This window comes from Mastigoproctus giganteus, chromosome 2, assembly GCF_048544385.1.
Source record: "Mastigoproctus giganteus isolate SK-2022 chromosome 2, ASM4854438v1, whole genome shotgun sequence".
Lineage (NCBI taxonomy): Eukaryota > Metazoa > Arthropoda > Arachnida > Uropygi > Thelyphonidae > Mastigoproctus > Mastigoproctus giganteus.
In genome coordinates, this window is record NC_143576.1 from 84,205,137 (window position 1) to 84,227,272 (window position 22,136).

The following is a 22,136-nucleotide window of genomic DNA, read 5'->3' on the forward strand; positions in this document are numbered from 1 at the left end:
GCTTTGCCTTAACCATTAATAAATATCTTTGGTTTATACAGGTCGACCATCACTAATCCGGCCACCGGTAATCCGGTTCCACCACTATTTCGGACATAATTTCCGAGAACATAATTTCAAATTTCCGGGCGCGCTGACCTGCCCCTACTGTTTTGGTGGCGTTGGTTGCAGCATCGGCTGTTGGTGCGAACTCGTAAACACTGGCAAGCGATTTCTACTTGTTTTTCTGCATTTATTATTATAACCTGCTCACATTTAGCCCCAGCCATGGTTCCATTGCATAAAGAAAGTGCCTCTCATGGAGTAAAATGCAAACACCATACATTGTCCATAACAGATGAAGTTGAACTTCTGAAAAAACTTGACAGCGATGTGTATGTGAGAAGTTTAACTCTGCTTACTTGTAAATTCCAGCAATTTCTCTCAGTTCCTCTTATTTTAGTAATTTTCTTTTAGCCATTCCATTTTAGATTTTTTTTTTTTTTTTTACAGCACACTTGTACAAACTTGCGGAAAAACACAACACAATATGCTGGATAATACAGTGTGCTAACGAACTTGTTTTCACAAAATCTCTGACAATACTGACAAACTTATTGCAATGTTTGAGAGTTTATCGCAATTAGTTTTATTGCAGTGCTCGCAATAAACTAATCACAAACGACCTTCATATGTATGCCGTAATCACAGAGTAATAAGATATCTTACTACTCTATGGCCGTAATAGCGTCAAACGTATGTGGCCGACACGGCTTCTCAAGAAATAAAGTATCCTACTGGGCCACGTTGGTTACATATATGCAACATAAAAAAACTTTTTTTTTTGATATTTTAAGTGAAAAAATGACAACACCGACATTACAATATTTATTTTAGAATTACTAATCAAATTATTTGCTAAATATTTTTTGGTCCCTTGGGAATTTTTTTCTTAATCTAGCTTGGCAGTCAATGTGTTAAAGGTAGGACGAGGTGGTTAACTGTTGGGTAAAGTGTATGTGCTAAAATAACCACCGGTGATTTGGCAAACTCACTAATCTGGCACCCCACAGGTCCCAACGCTGCTGGATTAGTGACAGTTGACCTGTATTTCTATTTGTAATGCTAGTCATTAATGTAACCTACCATCGTGACAAAGGGTTAGAAATGTGAAATTCCTAGGTTCACTTTCTTTGAACACCTGTGTTGATGCAAAATATCTTTTCAGGTTTATCAGAAACCTGAACTGGATCATCAAGAATTATGATCCAGTTTAGGTTATCCATATCATCAAAAAGGGATGAATCATGTTGATAAATCATGAATATGGTTCATCAACATAATTCAGCATAATTTGTTTGTTCAATGAGCCTCCAAACACCGTGTGCTTTCCATCTGTTGTATGTTCCTATAGAATCAGTACAAGAATCACTTTCATTTCTGCTTGCAGCTGCTGTTAATATATTAATTTGTGTATCTCCCCTGAAGCTTGCAGCTTTCTGACCCACCTAATACTGCCTTTATAACATCAACAGGCGCCTCCTTTATAACATCAACAGGCGCCTCCTTTATAACATCAACAGGCTGCCGCCTGCCAGGTGGGCAGGAGCAGCAGTGCGTAGCACACGCTTCTTGATAAGACCGGGGTTCGAGCCCGCGCCCACCAAATACGGAGGATACGGAAAGGTCAGAGTATGACCACCGCATATCCCTGGAGCAATATGGCCTTAGTTGCTAATGCTCCTAAAAACCAAATAACAAACAAACAACAACATAACATCAACAAATATTATTTCACCCCTTTTGTCTAAGTGTATCTTATCCCTGTAAAAACAGTCTCTGACCCTCTCCTGTTAACAAGTAAAATTCTACCTTGAGCCTGTTTTGTTATAACATGAACCACCAGTCCACAAACTGGTCTATCCCTGGTCAAATTGATTAGTATTAATAATGGTGATATGGTGCAAGGAAGCCTAAGGCTTATGCTGCACCAATCAAAAAAAAAAAAAAAACTAAAATAATAAAATAATTAATAAATAATAAAAGAAAAGAAAATAGACAACCTATGCATACCCCCCCCCCCACTTCTTGTAGGTAACTATCAAGCTGACCTTTGAATTTCCCCAAACTGTCAACCTCAACCACCTAGTGTAGGTAACTTATTCCAGTAATTTATAACTCGCTCAACAGAATCTCTCCTGAGTCCAGTGATGCTCTTATAATTAACCTTAATGGTTCAATGCACTCACTTTCTGCCTCCCTTAAAATCATAGGGTGTATGCCAACAACCTCAGGAGCCTTATCGCCTGTAGGCTGGAAAGTCTTTTCATTAAATAATCATGTGAAATTTCAGTATCATTAATTACATATTTTTCAACTTCACTCCCATAATTTCCCATTGACATAAACGGTTTTTCTTATGTAAATATCGATGCAAAATAACTGTTGAGTTCATCTGCAACATCAGCTGGGGTATGTAATACTATCCCACGTCCATTACATAAGGGTCCGATCTGATTTGACCTTCTCTTCTTTGCATTTCTATATGTGAAGAATTCCCTATCCCCACTCTTTGCCAGCAGTATTTCATAATTGGCCTTGGCTAGTTAGCTTTTTCTGGGGCACTATTATAGATCAATTTTTAGCTGTTATAGTTGGTGCATAATAGCCTTAGATGCTGATGCACCATAAAACTCCTAATAACCAACATAACCAGCCCATTGGCTCGAATAAATATCACTAGAAGGAAAACTTTTTTAATGTATAGAGAGATAATGAAGATATGAAAGGATCTTTTATTAAAAAAAAACTTGTTGTGTATAGTACATCACATGAAGCACGAGGTTGGTGAACATTAGCATTAGCAAACACACACACACACACCCTTCCACTCACTCCAAATGTTTGTCAAGTTCTGCCTTGAATCTATTTAAGCTATTAACGCCTACAACGACAGATGGAAGTTTGTTCCGTCAATCAACCACCCGCTGGCTAAAGGCAAGCTTCCGCACATCTATCCTACAACTATCTTTCCTCAATTTGAATTTATGCCCTATCAGGCAATTATTCTGAGCAAGAGGAAGAATCCCATCAGCATTGAGCATGCTCAAAACATTCAAGGCTTTTATACACCTCAATCAGATCACCTCTCAGGTGCCTAGTCTCCAAACACTGTAATTTGCAAAATTTAAGCCTTTCTTCGTAAGAGCAACGCTTTGTTCCATTCACTAATCTTGTTGCCCTTCTCTGTACTCGCTCCAACAGCTCTACATCCTTCTTAACATGAGGCCTCCAGACCTTTATACAGTACTCAAGGTGTGGCCTGACCATTGCCTTATATAAGGGGATAATCACCTCCTTATGGCGCCTCCGTAGCCAGGTGGGAAGGAACAGCAGTGCGTAGCACACGCTTCTTGATTAGACCGGGGTTCGAGCCCGTCACCACCAAATATGGAGGGTGCGGAAAGGTCAGGGAATGACCACCGCATATCCCGGAGCAATATGGCCTTAGTTGCTAATGCTCCTAAAAACCAAAATAACTAACTAACTAACTCACCTCCTTATCCCTGCTAGAAAAATTCCTGTATATCATCGACAAGACACCATGAGCTACTCTTGCAGACTGTCTGCACTGCTCAGAAAACTTCATATCTGCCTGCACAATAACCCTAGGTCCTTTTCATTCTCTAGCACTGTCAGTGTAGTACCACAGAGTTAATATCATTTATAAATATATAAATTATATAAATATATAATAATATATATATATATATATATATATATATTATTATTATATATATTTATAAATAAATACATTTATAAAAACATTATGTGGAGGTAGTTGTCAATAATTAATTGCATTTGTAATGACGTAATTGCCTTGCCCTCCTCTCCCATTGGCTCGAATAAATATCACTAGGAGGAAACTTTTTTAATGTATAGAGAGATAATGAAGATATGAAAGGATCTTTTATTAAAAAAAAACTTGTGTATAGTGCATCACATGAGAGGTTCTTGTGTTCAATTACTCTATGAAAAACCATAAAAAAATTGGAAGAAAGAACTCTCGCGGTAAAAGTCTGACTAGGAAGGTAGAAAAATTTCATCTATTTAATCATTAATTGAGGATTAACATGGGAGTGTTATTTTGCAAAAGCTCGTGTTGGGTGCACGTTAAAATTCTAATGAAAATTCTTTTCATTAGAATTTTAACTTTGCTTCATTTATGTTTTATTGGATATTTGTTACTCCAAGATTTTTCTTTATTTTTTTATTTGTAAGATGACCTTGATATTGCTTCTATCTGTTAGTTCCATTTATTTTTGTTACAATTTGTAATTCTTATAGATTGATTTTTGATAAATTCTATTATTTTTTTACCCATTTTTCAGCTCCACAGGTTAAATAGGCTTAAAAACTCTTTCTGTTTTTGATCAATCTATCTTTTGCTCCCGATGAATTTAACTGGCTTCCTGTTTTTCGTATTCTGAAATTCATTTCCATCTGTAATCTTTCATCTTTATCAGACTATTTCTAGTTAAAATTACTAATTCATTTTATATTTTGGAATTATTGAGTCTTAGAGCAGTATTAGTTTTCCTTGTCTTCCAAAACTTTTATAACTTTTGTTTTTGTGTGATTAATTTTCCTGCCAAACTTTATCTAATATATTCACTCATTTCTGAGAATCTGGCAAACCACTATTTGACATCAACCATTCAACATCATCTACATAAATTAATGATCTAATTTTTGCATATCTCACATGAACTTTTTATTATGTTAGTAATAAAAAGTTAATTGTTAGAGACACAAAAATTGATGCAATAATGAACTTTTTATTTTCTTAGCATTAGCATTTGTAGAGGCATACGATGCAAGAAAGCAAGCTTATGCAGCTTCAACCAAAAAAAAAAAAAAAAACCCGCTCCCATTTCACCCCTCTGTTTGTTCCAAATACCTGTCCAGCTCAGCCTTAAATTTAATTAGGCTAAATCAGCTTCCACAACAAAAGATAGAAGTCTGTTCCAGCAATCAACTACCCGCTGGCTAAAGGCAAACTTCCGCAAATCTATCCTACAACTGTCTTTCCTCAATTTGAATTTATGCCCCCTCAGGTGATTATTCTGAGCAAGAGGAAGAATCCCATCAGCATTGAGCATGCTTAAACCATTCAAGGCAAAACCTCGATCAGATCACCTCACAGGTGCCTGTTCTCCAAGATACCGTAATCTGCATAACTTAAGCCTTTCTTTGTAAGAGCAACCCTTCGTTCCATTCACTTATCTTGTTGCCCTTCTTTGTACTCTTTCCAACAGCTCTACATCCTTCTTAAAATGAGGTCTCCAGAACTGTATACAGTACTCAAGGTGTGGCCTGACCATTGCCTTATACAAGCGGATAATCACCTCCTTATCCCTGCTAGAAAAATTCCTGTATATCATTGACAAGACACCATGAGCCACTCTTGCAGACCATCTGCACTGCTTAGAAAACTTCATATCTGCCTGCACAATTACCCCCAGGTCCTTTTCATTCTCTACCACTGTCAGTGTAGTACCACAGATTTGATACGTTACTCTGGGGTTACTGACTCCCATATGTAGTAAAACTAATGTTATTTTTTTATTAGTAATTATTACTAATGTCAGTAAGTTACATTTCTTATTACATTACCTATGAAAATAATAAGACAATTAGGTTCACTCCTGCCTTGCCACAAGTTTAACATTAAATCATTTTTCAATTCTTCCTCAAAATGCTAACTGCATATATTGTCAGTTTTTATAGAAATCTTTTATTTTTCTTAAAAGGAGCCCCCCCCCCCCCCTACAAAACTATCCAATGGCCTTTTAACAGTTTTTTCTTCTTTATATAATTATGTACTCACTTATTTTTTAAAGTACCGTATTTTAATTTTTCTTTGTTGTTTTGTTTGTTTTTTTTTTTATAGCAAAACACTTTTTTTCCCCCTTTTTTTTTTTTTTTAATATTGCTTGGATGCTAATTGCTTCTATGGTTTTAACGATATGTTTTTCTTGTTGTTCCTGGTATGCTTTGTTTTAAATAGTAGTAGTAGTAGTAATGGCAATTGATGCAAGAAGGCAAGCTTATATATCATCAGCAAAAATGTACCCACACACACACACACACACACACACACACACACACACACACACACACACACACACACACACACACACACACACACAGTTCGCCCATCCATAACCTTCAAGGATTTGTCTAGTTCTTTCTTGAATTTATTGAACCCATGCACTTCTCCAATACAGCAGATGCAAGCCTGTTCCAACAATCAACCACCTGGCTGAAGGCAAACTTCTGCACTTCTATCCTGCAACCATTCTTCCTTGACTTGAATTTATGCCCCCTTATGTGTGTAGTTTCAGCAAGTGGAAGAATGTCATTAACATTCAGTTTACTTAATCCACTCACAGCTTTAAACACCTCAATCAGATCTACCCACTGGTGCCTAGTCTTGAGACACTACAATTTATAAAACTGAAGCCTTCATAGGTAAGGTCACCCTTTTGTTCCCTTCATTTGTCTGGTTATCCTTCTCTGCACCTATTCCAGCATATCTATATTCTTCCTAAAGTAAGGCCTCCAGACCTGTATACTGTACTCAAGATGCAGCCTAACCATGGCCTTATACAAAGGGATAATCACCCCCTTATCCTGCGTTGCCTTAGCAAAGTTTCTGTGTATCATTGACAAAACCCCATGAGCTGTCCTGGCAGCATGTCTGCACTGCTCACAAAATTTCATGTCTGACTGCACAATTATCCCCAGCTCTTTTTCATTCTTTACTACCCTCACTGTAGTTCCACACAGTTGATAAGTTACTATGAGGTTATTGCTACCCATATGCAGTATCATGCATTTGTCAATGTTAAAATTCAACTGCCACTTCTCAGCCCATCAAGCAAACTTTCCTAGATCATTTTACAGTAACTCATCATGATGACTATTGTTAATCAAATTGCTGACATCAAATTATCAAATTAATCAAATTGTATCATCTGCAAACTCAGACATTAAGCTTGATGTATCTTCATCAATATCATTGATAAATACTGAAAACAGCAATGGGTCCAGCACGGAATGCTGAGGAACTTCAGTAATAACATTGGTCCACAGAGAGTAGTGCCCATTGATAACTTTGATAACCATTGATCCTTTTGGAACTTTACTGTCGGTGTGTTTTGGTGCGGGTGTGTGCTGCTATTCTGTCTTTAGCCTTTGAATTATAATTTACGACAATTTTTAGTGTCTTTATACATGACAGATATGTAAATTACGTGTATTGAAAGAAAGCGAGTATATTTTTGAGGGTGCACTTCAAACGATACTCTACATCTAATAACTACTCTTTCTCCTCTTTCACTTAACGATCCCTTTATCCACAGCAGTAACTTGCCCTGAAATCCAAGTCTATGATGCCAAAATTAATTTTTGCATCCAGTTCCTTGGTCACTGCATCATATTAGCCTATCAGCTTGGTTAGGCAAGACTTTCCCCTAACAATTCCATGATTGGTGATTGCATGCTGTGATTGCAGTATAAGTGCATGTATGTCCAGATGGTCTTGCATTACTTCTTTAACTGGTGATTCCATTATTTTCCCTGGAACAGACGTTAAACTAACAGGTCTGTAATTACTCATGTTGCCTTTGATCCCCCTTTTTGAATCGTGGCTATATTTGCACATCTCCAGTCCATAGGGACCTCCCCTGAATCCAAGGATGCTCTCATGATTATGGCTAAGGGTTTTCTTATCTCTTTTTCTGCCCCCTTAATATAATTGGATAAATTCCATCAACCCCAGGTGCCTTTTTTTGTCCATCTTCAACAATTTCTCCTCCACTTTCAGTTATCACAAAGTCATTTAGCTCCTCTAATGAGTAGCCAAATGAGTTTATAATAAAAGAAAAACTTCTGGTAAAACTTGTAATAATTGATAAACTCCTGGCATTCCCTTCCCTAAAGAATTCGTCATGTGTGAATATAGATGCAAAATACCTATTTAGTTTGTCTGCAACCTGAGCAGGATCATCAACAGTTAACTCATAGGCATCAAGTGACCCAATGTGATTCAACCCCTTCTTTCTACTGTTATATAAGCATAGATTCTTTCATGTTTTTCTTTGCATTCTTTTCCAGAGACTTCTCATAATCTGCCTTAGCTTGTTTAACTTTCTTTATGACTTGATTACAGACTAATTTATATCTAACCAGGCTCCTGTATCACCTGATAATTTTTATGCATCCCATGCACTTTTCTTTTCAGCCACGTGTCTCAGTAGTTCATCAGACATCCATTTAGGTCTAAGCCTTGAAAGGCGCCTCCGTAGCCAGGTGGGAAGGAGCAGCAGTGCGTAGCACACGCTTCTTGATTAGACCGAGGTTTGAGCTCATCACCACCAAATACGGAGGATGCGGAATGGTCAGGGAATGACCACCGCATATCCCGGAGCAATATGGCCTTAGTTGCTAATGCTCCTAAAAACCAAACAACAAACAACAACAACTAAGCCTTGAATAGTATTTCTTTGTTGGTATAAAACCCTAGTAGCTTCTTTGATTATTTCTCTGAATACTTCCCATTTAGAATTTGCTATTGGTAACATCATCAGTTTGTCCCACTTTACAGACTTTAAAAACTGCCTGAGATCACTGTAGTCACCCTTAAGAAAGCACAACTTCTACCCTTGACATTAGTTGTCTTTAATTAAATTCCACATTAGTACAATGTGATTGCTGCCACCCAGTGGGTTTTTTACCTTCAGATTCTTAATGCATGAATAATCACTGCTGATAACCACATCATGGTATTGCTTTCTCTGGTTGCCTCTCTAACATGCTGCTGTAGAAAACGGTCATCCAAGAAATCCACAAAAGTCTTGGTAGTGTGTGAGTGGCCAACCCACAAATTCCAGTGAAAATCTGAATAGTTAAAATCCCCCATTATGAAACATTCTAATTTGCTGGCCCACTCTGTTTCTCTGTATAGCATTTGGTATATTCATCAGTCTTTAGGCCTATAACACACTGCTACTCTGTTTGTTTTCCCAGTGCTTATATCATACAAAACTGATTCAATGTTGCGCTCGTCACCCATATCAACTAGATGCACCACCTTAGATTTAATATGCTTCTTAACTAAGTGCATAACCCCTCCACCTCTCCTGTTCTGCCTGTCCTTCATGTATACATTCTACTAACCATATTCAAATTCAGCATACCCTATGTCTGAGTGACACCATGTTTCTGCTATTCCTGCAATATCTGCATTTGATGACTTCATCAAATTTATTTACAGTGCTCCTAGCATTAGTGTACATATAAGTATACATGTACAATCACAAGTTCTTACTCTTAATTAGCCTAACACAGCCCATGTATTTATTTATTCCACAATGCAGGGCCTGAAGTCCCAGATACCTGGAAAGCCAGGTATCTGGGACATCAGTTCTTCTGTGTAACTCCCCCCTCAAGCTAGCAGTTTTCCGATCCATCTATTATTGCCTCGATAGCATCAGGAAATATTCTTGTACCCTTTGAGTTAAACTGTATCCCATTCCTATAAAAACAGTCTCTCTCCTCTTAACAAGGATAGACTGTGTTGAGAAAACTTCTATCCCAGAGCCTTGCACAATCTCTTCAGGGCCAAATTGATTGGCAAGGGTGTCAACATATACTCCCTCCTATTGTGTATGGGCAGAATTGCAGACACTTTCAAATTCAGTGCTTAACTCATGACCTTTTCTGAACATTGCTTTGTGCTTGTTAAGTACCTCCTCAGATCTACTCTTAACATCATTAGTGCCAACTTGTACAACAATATCACCTTTTTGCCCTTAAAAGATGATATCTGCTCTACAGTGTCATCTACTTTTGTCCCTGGCAGACATATCCTGATCCTATTCAACCTGTTGTTTTGCCACAACATATTTCTTGTTTCCATACAATGCAGTCACCAACAATAACCACCTCCTGTGGTACCAACACATTCTGCCTTGAAGATTGCTGCTGAGTTGTACGATGTACAAGTGTGAGCTCTGATGTTGAGTTGGGCAGCTGAGAGCCAAAGGGCCCTCCATTTTAATTCCTTCAAGGGCATGTACCCTACTCTTTAATCCCTCATAAATGTCCATTATAATGCTGAGTTGGCCTCTAATTTCTTCACAGTCCCTGCACATAGCACGCGTGTGCATGCACGCATGCACGCACACAAAGACATCTCCCTTGGCTGGATAATGTCCTGTTCCAGAAAGGTCTGCAAACATTTCATAAGTTGCACATTTTTTTAGGCTGTGATTCATGGAGATTCGCCCCCTTTGGTACTCCCCGAATCACAGTACTTGTGCTACTTTGTGCCCCTTGCTTTGCTGCTTTAGTCTGGGGCATGATTTCCATTTAAATACAATTTAATTGATTAACAATAAAAATTAATAAATTTAATTGATTAATTGACAATAATACCAAGTTAATAGATTAGTTAATAATAGATTTCTAAATGCAGTAATATGCATTATGCTATTGAGTTTTACAATCAAGTTCAAGATATACATTAAGCTATACTGTTATGTATAGCATTAAGGATAGCATTAAGAACTTATGCTATCAAGTTCAAGATATACATTAAGCTATACTGTTATGATTGCTGTGTTAAATTAGGTATATCCTTACTAAAAAGTAAAATTCCTTAGCCAAACACAAAAAGATATATATTCTCAAAAAGTGATTAGAACCTTCAACCTACTTATTTATCACAATTAAAACCCTACTATTCCACTGCACTACTCATTATGTGCTACAATATTCATGGCAAAATGCTGATACAATAGTGTTACGAACAATAAGTTGTAACTTACTGTTCACAATGCTATAAAACTAGCTAAACTTAAAAATAAGCTAATGAATGTGACTAAGACTATTTAAACTATTTGTATAACACAATTTAATATGTTAATTAATCAAAAATACGGTTAAAATTTCCAAAAACTTATCATTCCCACAAACTCAAAATTATGCATCCTGACATTTATAATCTTGTACCTGAGAAATCATGTAAAATTATATATATGCCTCTTTATTGATTCTTTCACAGACCAAAATTAACAATGCTAATTATTTTTTGGAAGTGAGAGCAAACTATAATATGAATTCAAATAAAGAATCTGTTAAACTTTGGAGAAAATATTATGAATATGACTGTAACAAATATCTTCATCATTTGCCTCTTAATATAGTAAAGTGCAGTCATTATTTAAGAGATCTACTTTGGTGAATCTCTTAGGAATTGTGTTTTGGCTAACTTTATATTTTGCGTCTGCAGTCAGTCCAAGTATAATATCCAGGTCATTTATAACTTCTGAATATTCAGTTACAGACTGGATATTGTTTAATTTTGTGACAGGTGCAGTTAACAGCAGCTCGTATAATCTTAAAGTTCTTTATGATACCTTTCTTAAGGGGCTTTCAAACTGCAGTTGAATTTGGGGAAAATACTTTACTGTTACATATTTGATAAGCGAACAATTTTTGGGCAAGTTGATTAGATGTCTACAATCATTATTTGGTCCTTGAGTTTTTTGATCATTATTTGGTCTTTGAGGTTGTCACAGACATTCTCTCAGATATGCCAGAAAAGTTGTACTTGCTACCTGGCAGTCTAAAACACTGATGGAACTGATATTTGAGTGACATTCAAGTCAAGTGGACCCAATTTCGGCTAAGTCCGGACATCTGTGACAGCCAAATCCTCTGCTTGCACCTTCACGATGGTGAGACTGTTAGTACTCCTGGATATAACCTCCATGCACAAGTACATGGTGGGTGACCACCCAGGTATGAACCAACGTAAGCAGGGGTTGAGGTGTGGTGCCCACACCACATGGAGGAATGCTGCCCCTCTATGTTACCAGGCAGTACTAGGTGGTAGATGACTCTCATCAACCGGTGCAACACCACCACTTTGCTTATTAGAGGCTTGAAGTGGTGGAACCCATGTTTAGTCTCTAGAGCTAAGTTCCGGTCAACCCTTCCCCATCTCTTCCATCATGCATTATGATTGATGACTTTTGAGGTTATGATGAACATCGTGGCGAGATCCATTTTTCCTTACGTTTCGAGGGTACAGCTATAAAACGGTGTTCGCAGGCCGGCCGCTAGTTAGTACACTGGACCGAACCTATTGGTAACTCTCTAGGAGGCTTCCGGATCAGCTAGTGTATAATCTTGTTACCTCTACTCTGCCAGATAGTGACTGGAGGGAGTCCGAGTAGTGTGTATGTGGGGGGTATATTCTTACCATGTGTACGCCATATCCAAAAATTTCATTACTTCATACAGCATGTCCCACCCACTTTTTCTTACTATTGAATACACCATGAATTGTCAAACTAATAGAGCAAGCTTATCTGTGAAAAGATCTAAACCTCCCAAACACTTCCTAATTCATTTCACAAATATACATGGTCTCAATTCTAATTTCAACGATGTCCATTTCCACTTGCAGTCAGCCAAACCCCATGTACTTTTTCTGACAGAATCTCAATTATCGGTTGATTCAACTACTGCTCATCTCAGATGTCCAAATTATTTGCTGTATGATTACTTTCGCCTCAAAGGTGGTACTTGTACATATGTCCGTTCTGATATTCCCTGTCAGAGACTTGGTAATTTGGAATCTTCTCTCTTCGATGTTCTCTGGCTTAAAATCTCTCTACCTCATTTTGTCAAATTCATCTGTTGTCTCTACCATTCTCCCAACTCCACTAATCTTGGAGCTCTTTGACTTCCTCTCTTTGGAACTTGACTTTCTCCAGTCCAACTTTCCTAACAGTGAGGTAATTTTCCTTGGTGTTTTTAATGTTCACAACTCCAGCTGGCTTCCGTTTTCTAGTCACACTGACCCAGCTGGTTGAGATGCTGAAACTTTTGCAATTACTAATGACCTTGCACAGATTGTTCAATTACCTACAAGAATACCAGACAATCCTAATCATACAGCCAACACGCTTGATCCGTTTCTCACAAACAACCCTTCTAAGTACTCGGTTGAAGTGAGAGGTCCTTTAGGCACTTCAGATCACAACTTGGTGATTGTCTCTTCTCCAATGGAGCCTTTATCTCATGGCTATTCCTAACCTTATGTTGTTTGGCATTACAAGAATGCAAAATGGGATGACCTGTGAGGTTTCTTTTCTTCCTTTCCTTGGTCGGATTACTGTTTCAAAACTGCTGATGTCATCGGTTGCTCAGATCGTTCAGTAAAATTATTCTTGCAGGAATGGAATCCTTTATCCCATACTCGACTTTAAAATCTCGTCCTTTATCTAAACCTTGGTTTTCCAATAAATGTGCTAAGACTGTTTAAGAGAAGAATATTGCATATCGTAATTGGCTTGTTTCTAATTCTTCAGTTTCATTTTCTGCCTACACCAAAGCTCGCAACAATTGTAAAGCAATTATTAATCAGTCCAAACTAGAGTTTGAACAGGCTAAGAGTAGAAAACTTGCTTCTTGCCCTAATGGTAGCCGAGCATTATGGTCTCTTGCCAAAGCTATTGGCCGCAACTTTTGCCCACCTCTGTCCAAACCAGATGGTTGTGTTGTCACTTCAGCCAAGGATAAAGCTGACCTGCTAGCATCCCATTTTTCTTCCAACTCATGTATTAATGATCTTGGTAAAACACCTCCCACCATTGCAACACGCTCCATTCAATGCCTCCTGTGGTCTTCCGTCAAAAGGATGTCAGAAGGATTTTGACGAATCTCGATGCTAAGAAAGCTCCAGGTCCCGATGGTATTTCTCCACTTGTTCTCAAAACCTGTGCTCCTGAACTTACTCCTATTCTTTGCCGACTTTTTTCACTTTCTTATTCCAAAGGTGTTTTTCCTTCTTCTTGGAAATTTTCTCATATCCAGCCAGTTCCTAAAAAGGGTGACAAATCCCTCCCATCCAATTATCGTCCCTTTGCAATTACTTCTACTCTTTCTAAAGTAATGGAGAAATCAATTAACCGCCAACTCTTAAACTACCTAGAAACTTTCCGTCTGATCAACCATCGCCAGTATGAATTCTGTTAGTGTCGATCCACTGGTGGTAATATTCTGGCTTATGTTACCCATTTATGAACTAATTCAATGGAAAGGTTCGGTGAAACACAAGTAGTTGCTCTTGACATCTCAAAGGCTTTCGATCGTGTTTGGCATAAAGGTCTTCTAAACAAGCTTCCATCTTATGGTTTGCCAACTGTTTTTAGTAATTGGTTATCCAGTTTTCTCTCTGATCGCTCACTGAGGGTGATGGTAGATGGCTCTCTGTCTTCTAACTTCTCCACTAATGCTGATAGCCCCCAAGGTTCAGTTCTTTCCCCCACTCTTTTCCTCTTGTATATTAATGACCTTCCATTGACCTGAAATCCTATCCATAGTTTTGCCGATGATAGCACACTGCATTCCATTTTCCATTTTGAGAAACCTTGCACTGCTCAATCAGCTTCAACTTCTCGAAAATGTGCTACCAATTCCTTAAATGCTGATCTTCAGGTATCTTCTTCTTTAGTGGGGCAATGACAACTTAGTTGATTTCAACCCTTGTAAAACTCAGTCTTGTCTTATATCTCGCAAAAAGAATTCTTCTGCTCCTATGCTTATCTTTGGTGACACTCTGATTTCTAGGCAAAATGATATATCTCTTTTGGGGATTACCCTGACTTCTAATCTCTCTTGGCGCAAGCACATTGGAAATATTGCTTCCCCTGAATCTAAAAAACTTGGTTTTCTCTTTCGCTCTTGGCGTTACTTTTCTTCCAAACAGCTGCTCACTCTGTATAAATGGCAAATCTGCCCTACCATGGAATATTGTTCCTGAATTTGGGGTGATGTCTCGGGCTTCTTGATTCCATTCAGAAGAGGGCAGTTAGGTTAATTAATGATTCATCTCTAACAGAGTCTCTCCGCTCGCTGTCTCATAGACGTACTGTTTCTGCTGCATGCCTCTTCTACAGATATTTCCATGGGCACTGTTCTTCTGAATTGGCTTATATAATTCCCGCTCTCTCCTTCAAAACAGTCCAAACACATGCAGCCACCAGCCAACATCCATTTACTGTCCAACTTCAAACTCACAGAACCAACTTTTCATCTTCCTCGTTTATTCACTCAATTGCCATTTTCTGGAACAACCTTCCTTCAGACGTATTTCCTGAAAATTTACAGAAGTTCAAGTCCAATATCAACAAATATCTTCTTTCGTCTTCTCAACCTCCAACCCAAGCATGGTACTAAGTACTATAGGTTCTAATACCTCTCGTGTTTGGGGTTTACATAAAAAAAAAAAACAAAAAAAAAAATTAAAATTGTTTAATTTTAATTTCTCATTATTTCATTTATTGTATTTGGTCAATTAATAATGTACAACTATTCAGACCAATTTATTTTCTCTCCAAATCAATAATTGTAAATAAAGAGCAAATTGTCTGCATTTTCATATCACTTAGGCCTCTCAGACTTACCAATTTTAAATGGTGGTAACATTTTACTAGTTGCATTTGCAGCTAGTCAAACAGTCTGTCTCCCCCCCCCCCCCATTTTTTCTCTCTCGCACAAGTTTCTCAACTTTATATCACCCTTTCTTACTGATGTCTTATTGGGAATCACTAGAAACAGTAGCCCACAATTAGTGACATTAAACATGCTATTTTGAATGTCCAAATTAATTTTGCTAAACTTTTCTTTGAAAAAGTGAGTTCATTACATCTTGTTGTTTAAATTTTATGTTTGATTTTGCATATTCAGTATCTCTTCTTAAAATTTTTCCAATCTTCCAATTGATGCATAATAATGATTCTTGACTGCTCTCATTGAATATTTTCTTCTGACTCTACTGTTTTGCAGATAATAGTTTCCTTTGTATAATAACAATAATATTATCTCCATGTGATAGTAGAATCAGCTGTAGGTCACTTGGAGATAATATTATTGGGACTGATGTTTATATTACCAGGGGAACAACTTTTCACAAAATAGCCTTAACTTTCTTTATAATTAATGTAAAAGCCCAAAATCCAGTAATGCTTAGGATTTACTAAGTCATTTTAGTAAAAGCTTGAAATTTGTAATTTTATACCAAAGTGAATTTTTGATAATTTTGGACTTTTACCAAAGTAAAAGTTCAAAATTATCAAAAAATGTTCCACATTCACTTTTCGCATTTTTTAAACAAGGGTTTGGGGCAGTGATATATGTATTTGGAATAGAGCGAATATGTAACATAAGCAACCCAGCAGAAATAGTAGATATACCCTTTTGATGCAATTTTTTAAAAACAAAATTGGAAAAGCAAATGAAATGAACTGTTGCAAGCAGTCTTTCATGGATAGGGATTGTATCCTTCCTATGCTCCTGTTTAAAAATTGGAAAAGTGATAATCAGACAGTGCATAAATATAAGGAATGATAATTTCTTACTTCATTCTTTTTTTTTTTTTTTTAAACAAGGGAGTGGGTATATATTATCCATTTCTTCAGAATTGACCAGGTAACATATTCACTATATTAGAAGCACCTACTACCATTACTTGTGTTCCATTATTTGACTGAAACAAATAATGGAAAATAATTTGCAATTATCAAACATCCTTTTACCTGCAAATTGCTAAATACTAGAATTACTGTGGTGGAGGTAAAAGTGCAAAATTATAGAAAAGATTTGAACCCTTAAAGCATAGTTATTGTTGCAAAATATAATTCAGTGGTATTGATGTATTTAGTATAAGCCAGTATTTAGGCTTGAATATATAATAATAATAATAATAATATAACAGGAAGAACAATACAGTAATAGTAATTTTGGTTATATAAATTAAAGAATTTATGAAATATAATTATATTCTTTTAATTCAGAAAAGACACGGAAATATATAGCTTCAAAAAGTACTGGAGGTCTTCCCTCGCTTGTGATGATATTGCAGGTATGTGCAATTTTGGTTATTTTTGGACCTTTTTAAAAAAGTAACTTTTGTATCTGTAAGTGCTTAGTACTTGTTTTACTCTGCTTTTTCATGTGAAGCTTATTGTTAGATGATTCCCAGATGTATGTAATGAGGAAGCATTGAATAATCATTGTGGATAAATTTTTGCTATTCACACAGATAGAAAATAAAAACGAAGGTATGAACATATTAAAATAACAAATTTTTTTTTGCCAACTGAAGAATGTGAAAGCTAGTTAAATAGCTTCCACATTCTTCCTTAATGGGAATTATTAACACAATTACTCCTGTATATAAATGTTGACAGAAATGACACTTCATTGTATCTTCTGAAGAAAATTTTTACTGCATTTGGCAACATAATAAAATATAGGGCAACTTACATTTTGACTTATATTTCTTCAAAAACAATAGATTTTATACAACAGACTACAGCGATCTCAGTGTTTAAATTCTGTACTGTGAGACCATCTAATGATGTCACCAACAACAAATCAGTGGTAGAGAATGAAAAGGAATATATCTGCCTGCATAATTTCCTGGGGGAAATTGTGCAGGCAGATATAAAGTTCTCTGAGCAGTGCAGACAGGCTGCAAGAGTAGCTCATGGTGTCTTGTCAATGATATACAGGAATTTTTCTAGCAGGGATAAGGAGGTGATTATTCCCTTGTATAAGGCAAGGGTCAGACCACACCTTGAGTACTGTATACAGGTCTGGAGGCCTCATTTCAAGAAGGATGTAGAGCTGCTGGAACGAGTACAGAGAAGGGCAACAAGATTAGTGAATAGAACAAAGGCTCTTACAAAGAAAGGCTTAAGTTTTGCAAATTACAGTGTCTGGAGACTAGGCACCGGTGAGGTGATCTGATAGAGGTGTATAAAGCCTTGAATGGTTTGAGCATGCTCAATGCCAATGGGATTCTTCCTCTTGCTCAGAATAATCACCTGAGAGGGCATAAATTCAGATTGAGGAAAGACAGATGTAGGATAGATGCGCGGAAATTTGCCTTTAGCCAGCAGGTAGTTGGTTGGTGGAACAGACTTTCATCCCTTGTTGTGGAAGTTGATAGCCTAAATTTAAGGCTCAGCTGGACAGGTATTTCGAACGAATGGAGGGGTGAAATGGAAGTGTTTTTTTTTGGCTGATGCTGCATAAGCTTGCTTTCTTGCATCATATGCCTCTACTAATGCTAAATTGTAAATGGGAAGCATTCAAAGAAATAATCATAGACACTATTAGAAGCTACTAGGCTTTTCATACCAAATAATAATATAATATTCAAGGCTTATATCTAAATGAATGTCAGATGAACTCTTGAGACATGTGGCAGAAAGAAAAATATATGGTATGCAAATAAATTATGAGGTAATACAGAAGCATATGGAAGATATAAATAGTCTGCAGTCAAGTCACAAAGGAGGTTAGGCAAGCCAAAGCAGACTACGTGTCTGGCAAAGAATGCCACGAGAAGCGGCAAAGACTTCTTTACTTATATTAATACTAGAAAGAAGGGGAGATGAATCACATAGATCCACTTGATGTCAATGGTTCATCTGTTTTTGATCCTGCTCAGATTTCAGACAGGCAGAATAGGTATTGTGCATCTGTATTCATATATGTGGAATTCTTTGGGGAGGAGGATAAAAAAAAAAGGTAAACTGCAGTCATTATCAACCCACTGCAGGAATGGAAGCCTCCTCAACAATTCATGTTGAGGGAAATGGACCATAATCTGCCATGCTGGTTCAGTCGGGTTGGCAGATCGACCATATTTAGCAGTCAGGGGTTTGAACCCCGGGCTATTCAAGGAGCATGTGCTACTGCACTCCTGCTCCTGACCACTCGGCTACGGAGATGGCAGAAATTTATCACTCTAATACGGAGCTGAATGGTTTTGTGATAACTGAAATGAAAGTGGAAGACAAATTGTTGAAGTTAAACATAAAAAGGTCACCTGGGGTGGATCAGATCTATTCAGTTTATTTAGGGAGGCATCAAAGGATGTAAGCAAACCCTTAGCCATAATTATGAAAAGCATCTTTGAATTTGGTATAGGTCCTTGTGGACTAGAGAGGTGCGAATGTATCTGTAATTCACAAATGGGGATTAAAGGGTGACATAAGTAATTATAGACCTACTAGTTTATCTTCTGTTCCAGGGAAAATAATGGAGTCACTAGTAAAAGAAGTAATGCAGGATCATCCAGACAAGACTGTAATTATACTTCAGGCACAGTATGGGTTTGTTAAGGGGAAATCTTGTGTGACCAATTTGATTGGATACTAGGATATGGTCATAAAGGAACTGGATTCAAAAAACAATTTTGGTATCATATACTTGGAGTTCAGGAAAGTTTTTGATGCTGTACACATAAAAGACTGCTGTATAAATTGGAGCATTGTGGCATTAAGGGCAAGTTGCTGCTGTAGATAAAGGGATGGTTGAGTGGGAGAAGACAGAGTAGTAATCAGTGGACACTGATATTCGTGGGCTAATGTTATTAGTGGAGTCCCCCAAGGTTTGGTGTTGGGCCCATTGTTGTTTTCTATATTTATCAATGATATTGATGAAGAAATGTCAGGCTTAATGTCCAAGTTTGCAGACCAGAGGAAGGTCTGCAAATAAACATTCAAGAAAATTAAGCTTAGTCACCATAAATGTTTTCTGAATTTGTGCATAATTAAAAAAAAAAATTAACAGTTAGATATTAAAGGAGACGTCAAAGGATGTTGAGAATAGTTTTTGCCAGTAGTGATGCAAAAAAGCAAGCCAATACAGAGTCAGCAAAAAAACAAAAAACAAAAAAACCAACTCACCATCTATCCTTCAACCATTCTTTTTCAATTTAAATTCAATGTGATGAGTGGGATTCCACAGGTGTTGATGTTGGACCCTTAATGTTTTTAGTATATTAATAATATTGATGTAGATATTTCAAGCATGATGTCTAAATTAGCAAAGTTGGGCAGAATGATTAATTACAAAAGTGGTTAGTAGTTAATTTTTCAGCCTATCTATCTTCAATGGGAGCTAGATGGGGCTGGAAAATGGTAACCGAGTTATGTAGCAATGATACATGCAAGTTAATATTGCATTTAGGTAGTAGTAATTCCACAATAACATGCCTTCTGAGTGGAACCAAACTGAAGATAATGGACTATACAAAAAGATATAGGTTTAATTGTATAGCTAAAATGAATTCTCTGAGCATTGCAGTCAAGATGCTGGAACAGCTCATGGTGTCCTGTCAATGATATACAGGAGCTTTGCCAATAGGGATAAACTAGTGCTTATCCCATTGTACAAGGTAACAGTAAGACCATATTTGGAATATTGCATATAGGTTTGGAAACTTCATTTTGGGTAAGACGTAGATCTATTTGAAAAGTACAGGGGTTGTACAAAATGAGATTCTTACCAAGAAAAACCAACATCACTGAAAAGAAAAGTGAGATTCTGTAAATTGCAGTCTCTGGAAACTAGGCATTTGCATGGTAACCTAATTGAAGTGTATAATACTTCAAAAGGGTAAAGATGCCATCAATATTAAGTAAGTACTAAGTGCTGATGGCTTCTTTATATCTTTCTCATGTCACAAGTAAGGGGGCATATACTGAAATTCAAAAATAAGATTGCAGAATAGATATATGAAAAGTTACATTCAGCCAAAAAGTAACTGATCATTGGAAAAAAAATTTCCATCTGTTGCAAAAGTGTATAGTTTGAATAAACCTAGAGACTGTTTGGATAATTGACCAGAATGGGCAAATGAAATGAGGTGTTTTTTTGGCTGATATTGTATAAACTTTACTTCCTTACATCATGTTGTAAATACTAATACTATTTCTGAATTTAACATACATAATGTTATTTATGTATAAATAACATTATGTATGTTAAATTCAGAATTTGATGAAAATGAATTATGAAAAAAAGTTGTGTGTTAAAAGAACTAGCAATTTCATATTGGAAAAAATCCTACTACTGTATTTCAAGGAGAGGACATTAACTAAACGTTGGCTGTATATTTTCTTTGATATACTCAGTATTCAGTTGCAGAGTAATTTTTGTAAACCACAGGACTTGTCAGAGACTAATTACTGTAGACACCCAGTTTCTTCCCTCAGCTAGAGATGCAATAAAAGATGCAAGAGTGATCCACAAAGTTATGCTAGTTTTATTATAAAAATGATATGTTTAGAAAAATTTTTTTGTTAAATTTTAATACAAGAATTTCAGTGCAGTGTAATCAGTTTTATTCCCTTCAAGAAGAACATCTTAATCTTGATGCATTTTTATATGCTTTATTTATTTATTTATTTATTCATTTATTTATTTTAGTGTTAAAAAAAAAAAAAAGCCAAAAATCAAAATTCAGATCAAGCAATGAGGAAAACATTTCAAGATTTTGAGTCAAAGTTTTCATTGGTGTCAGTAATTTTATGACATATCTTGCCTGGCATTATTAGGTGTCAATAAAACTCATTTATTCAGCATGCTGTTGAAGCTGATGAGCAAAGGGGATTAATATTAGTAAGGCCAAGTGATGCAAGGAAGCTTTTTCTGCATCAATTAAAAATAAATAAATAAAATAATAATAATAATAACTAACATAAAGCAGAATCTTCATACAATTCCCCTTCTCACAAGATAATCATCCAATTCTGCTTTAACCCTTTGTAGTCCAGCATTATTTTCACTATCTTTCCCCATGTGGTTCAGCTCTATTAATCAAACAAATGACTAGTTGAAAGGTGAGTCTCAAAAATTATTTATTTTCAGATTTACATGATGAAAAATATAAAATAGCATGGCAGAACAGTTTAAAAGCTCTAATGCAATATTTTTTCCTGGAAGAAAATATTCACAAAATCTTCCATCCAGATAATTAACAATATGTTTTACTTTATGGCACGTAATTTGAGTTCTTTATGTATTCTTTTGTGGGTGGGCAAAGATGCAACATTCTAAACATCTACTGAAATCTCTTCCTGATAAATACATTCTTGAAAAATTTAATTCTCTATGTCCATTCTTCAGACCAATATTTCTTTATATCAGTTTTTTCTCATTTAGTCCCATGTTGATAATAGCATCAGAAATCTTTGTTAGTTGATTAAGTGAAACCTAAA

General features: G+C 36.4%; 1 protein-coding gene across 1 annotated transcript in view; it reads left to right on the forward strand.

The window, feature by feature from the left end:
- Positions 1-22,136, forward strand: part of LOC150089381 (cytosolic carboxypeptidase 1-like) — a 669,910-nt gene that overhangs the window by 109,180 nt on the left and 538,594 nt on the right. Inside the window, exon 4 of the mRNA XM_090389963.1 lies at positions 16,914-16,981. Coding sequence (XP_090246089.1) covers positions 16,914-16,981 — 68 coding nt within the window. The remainder of the gene's footprint in view (positions 1-16,913; positions 16,982-22,136) is intronic.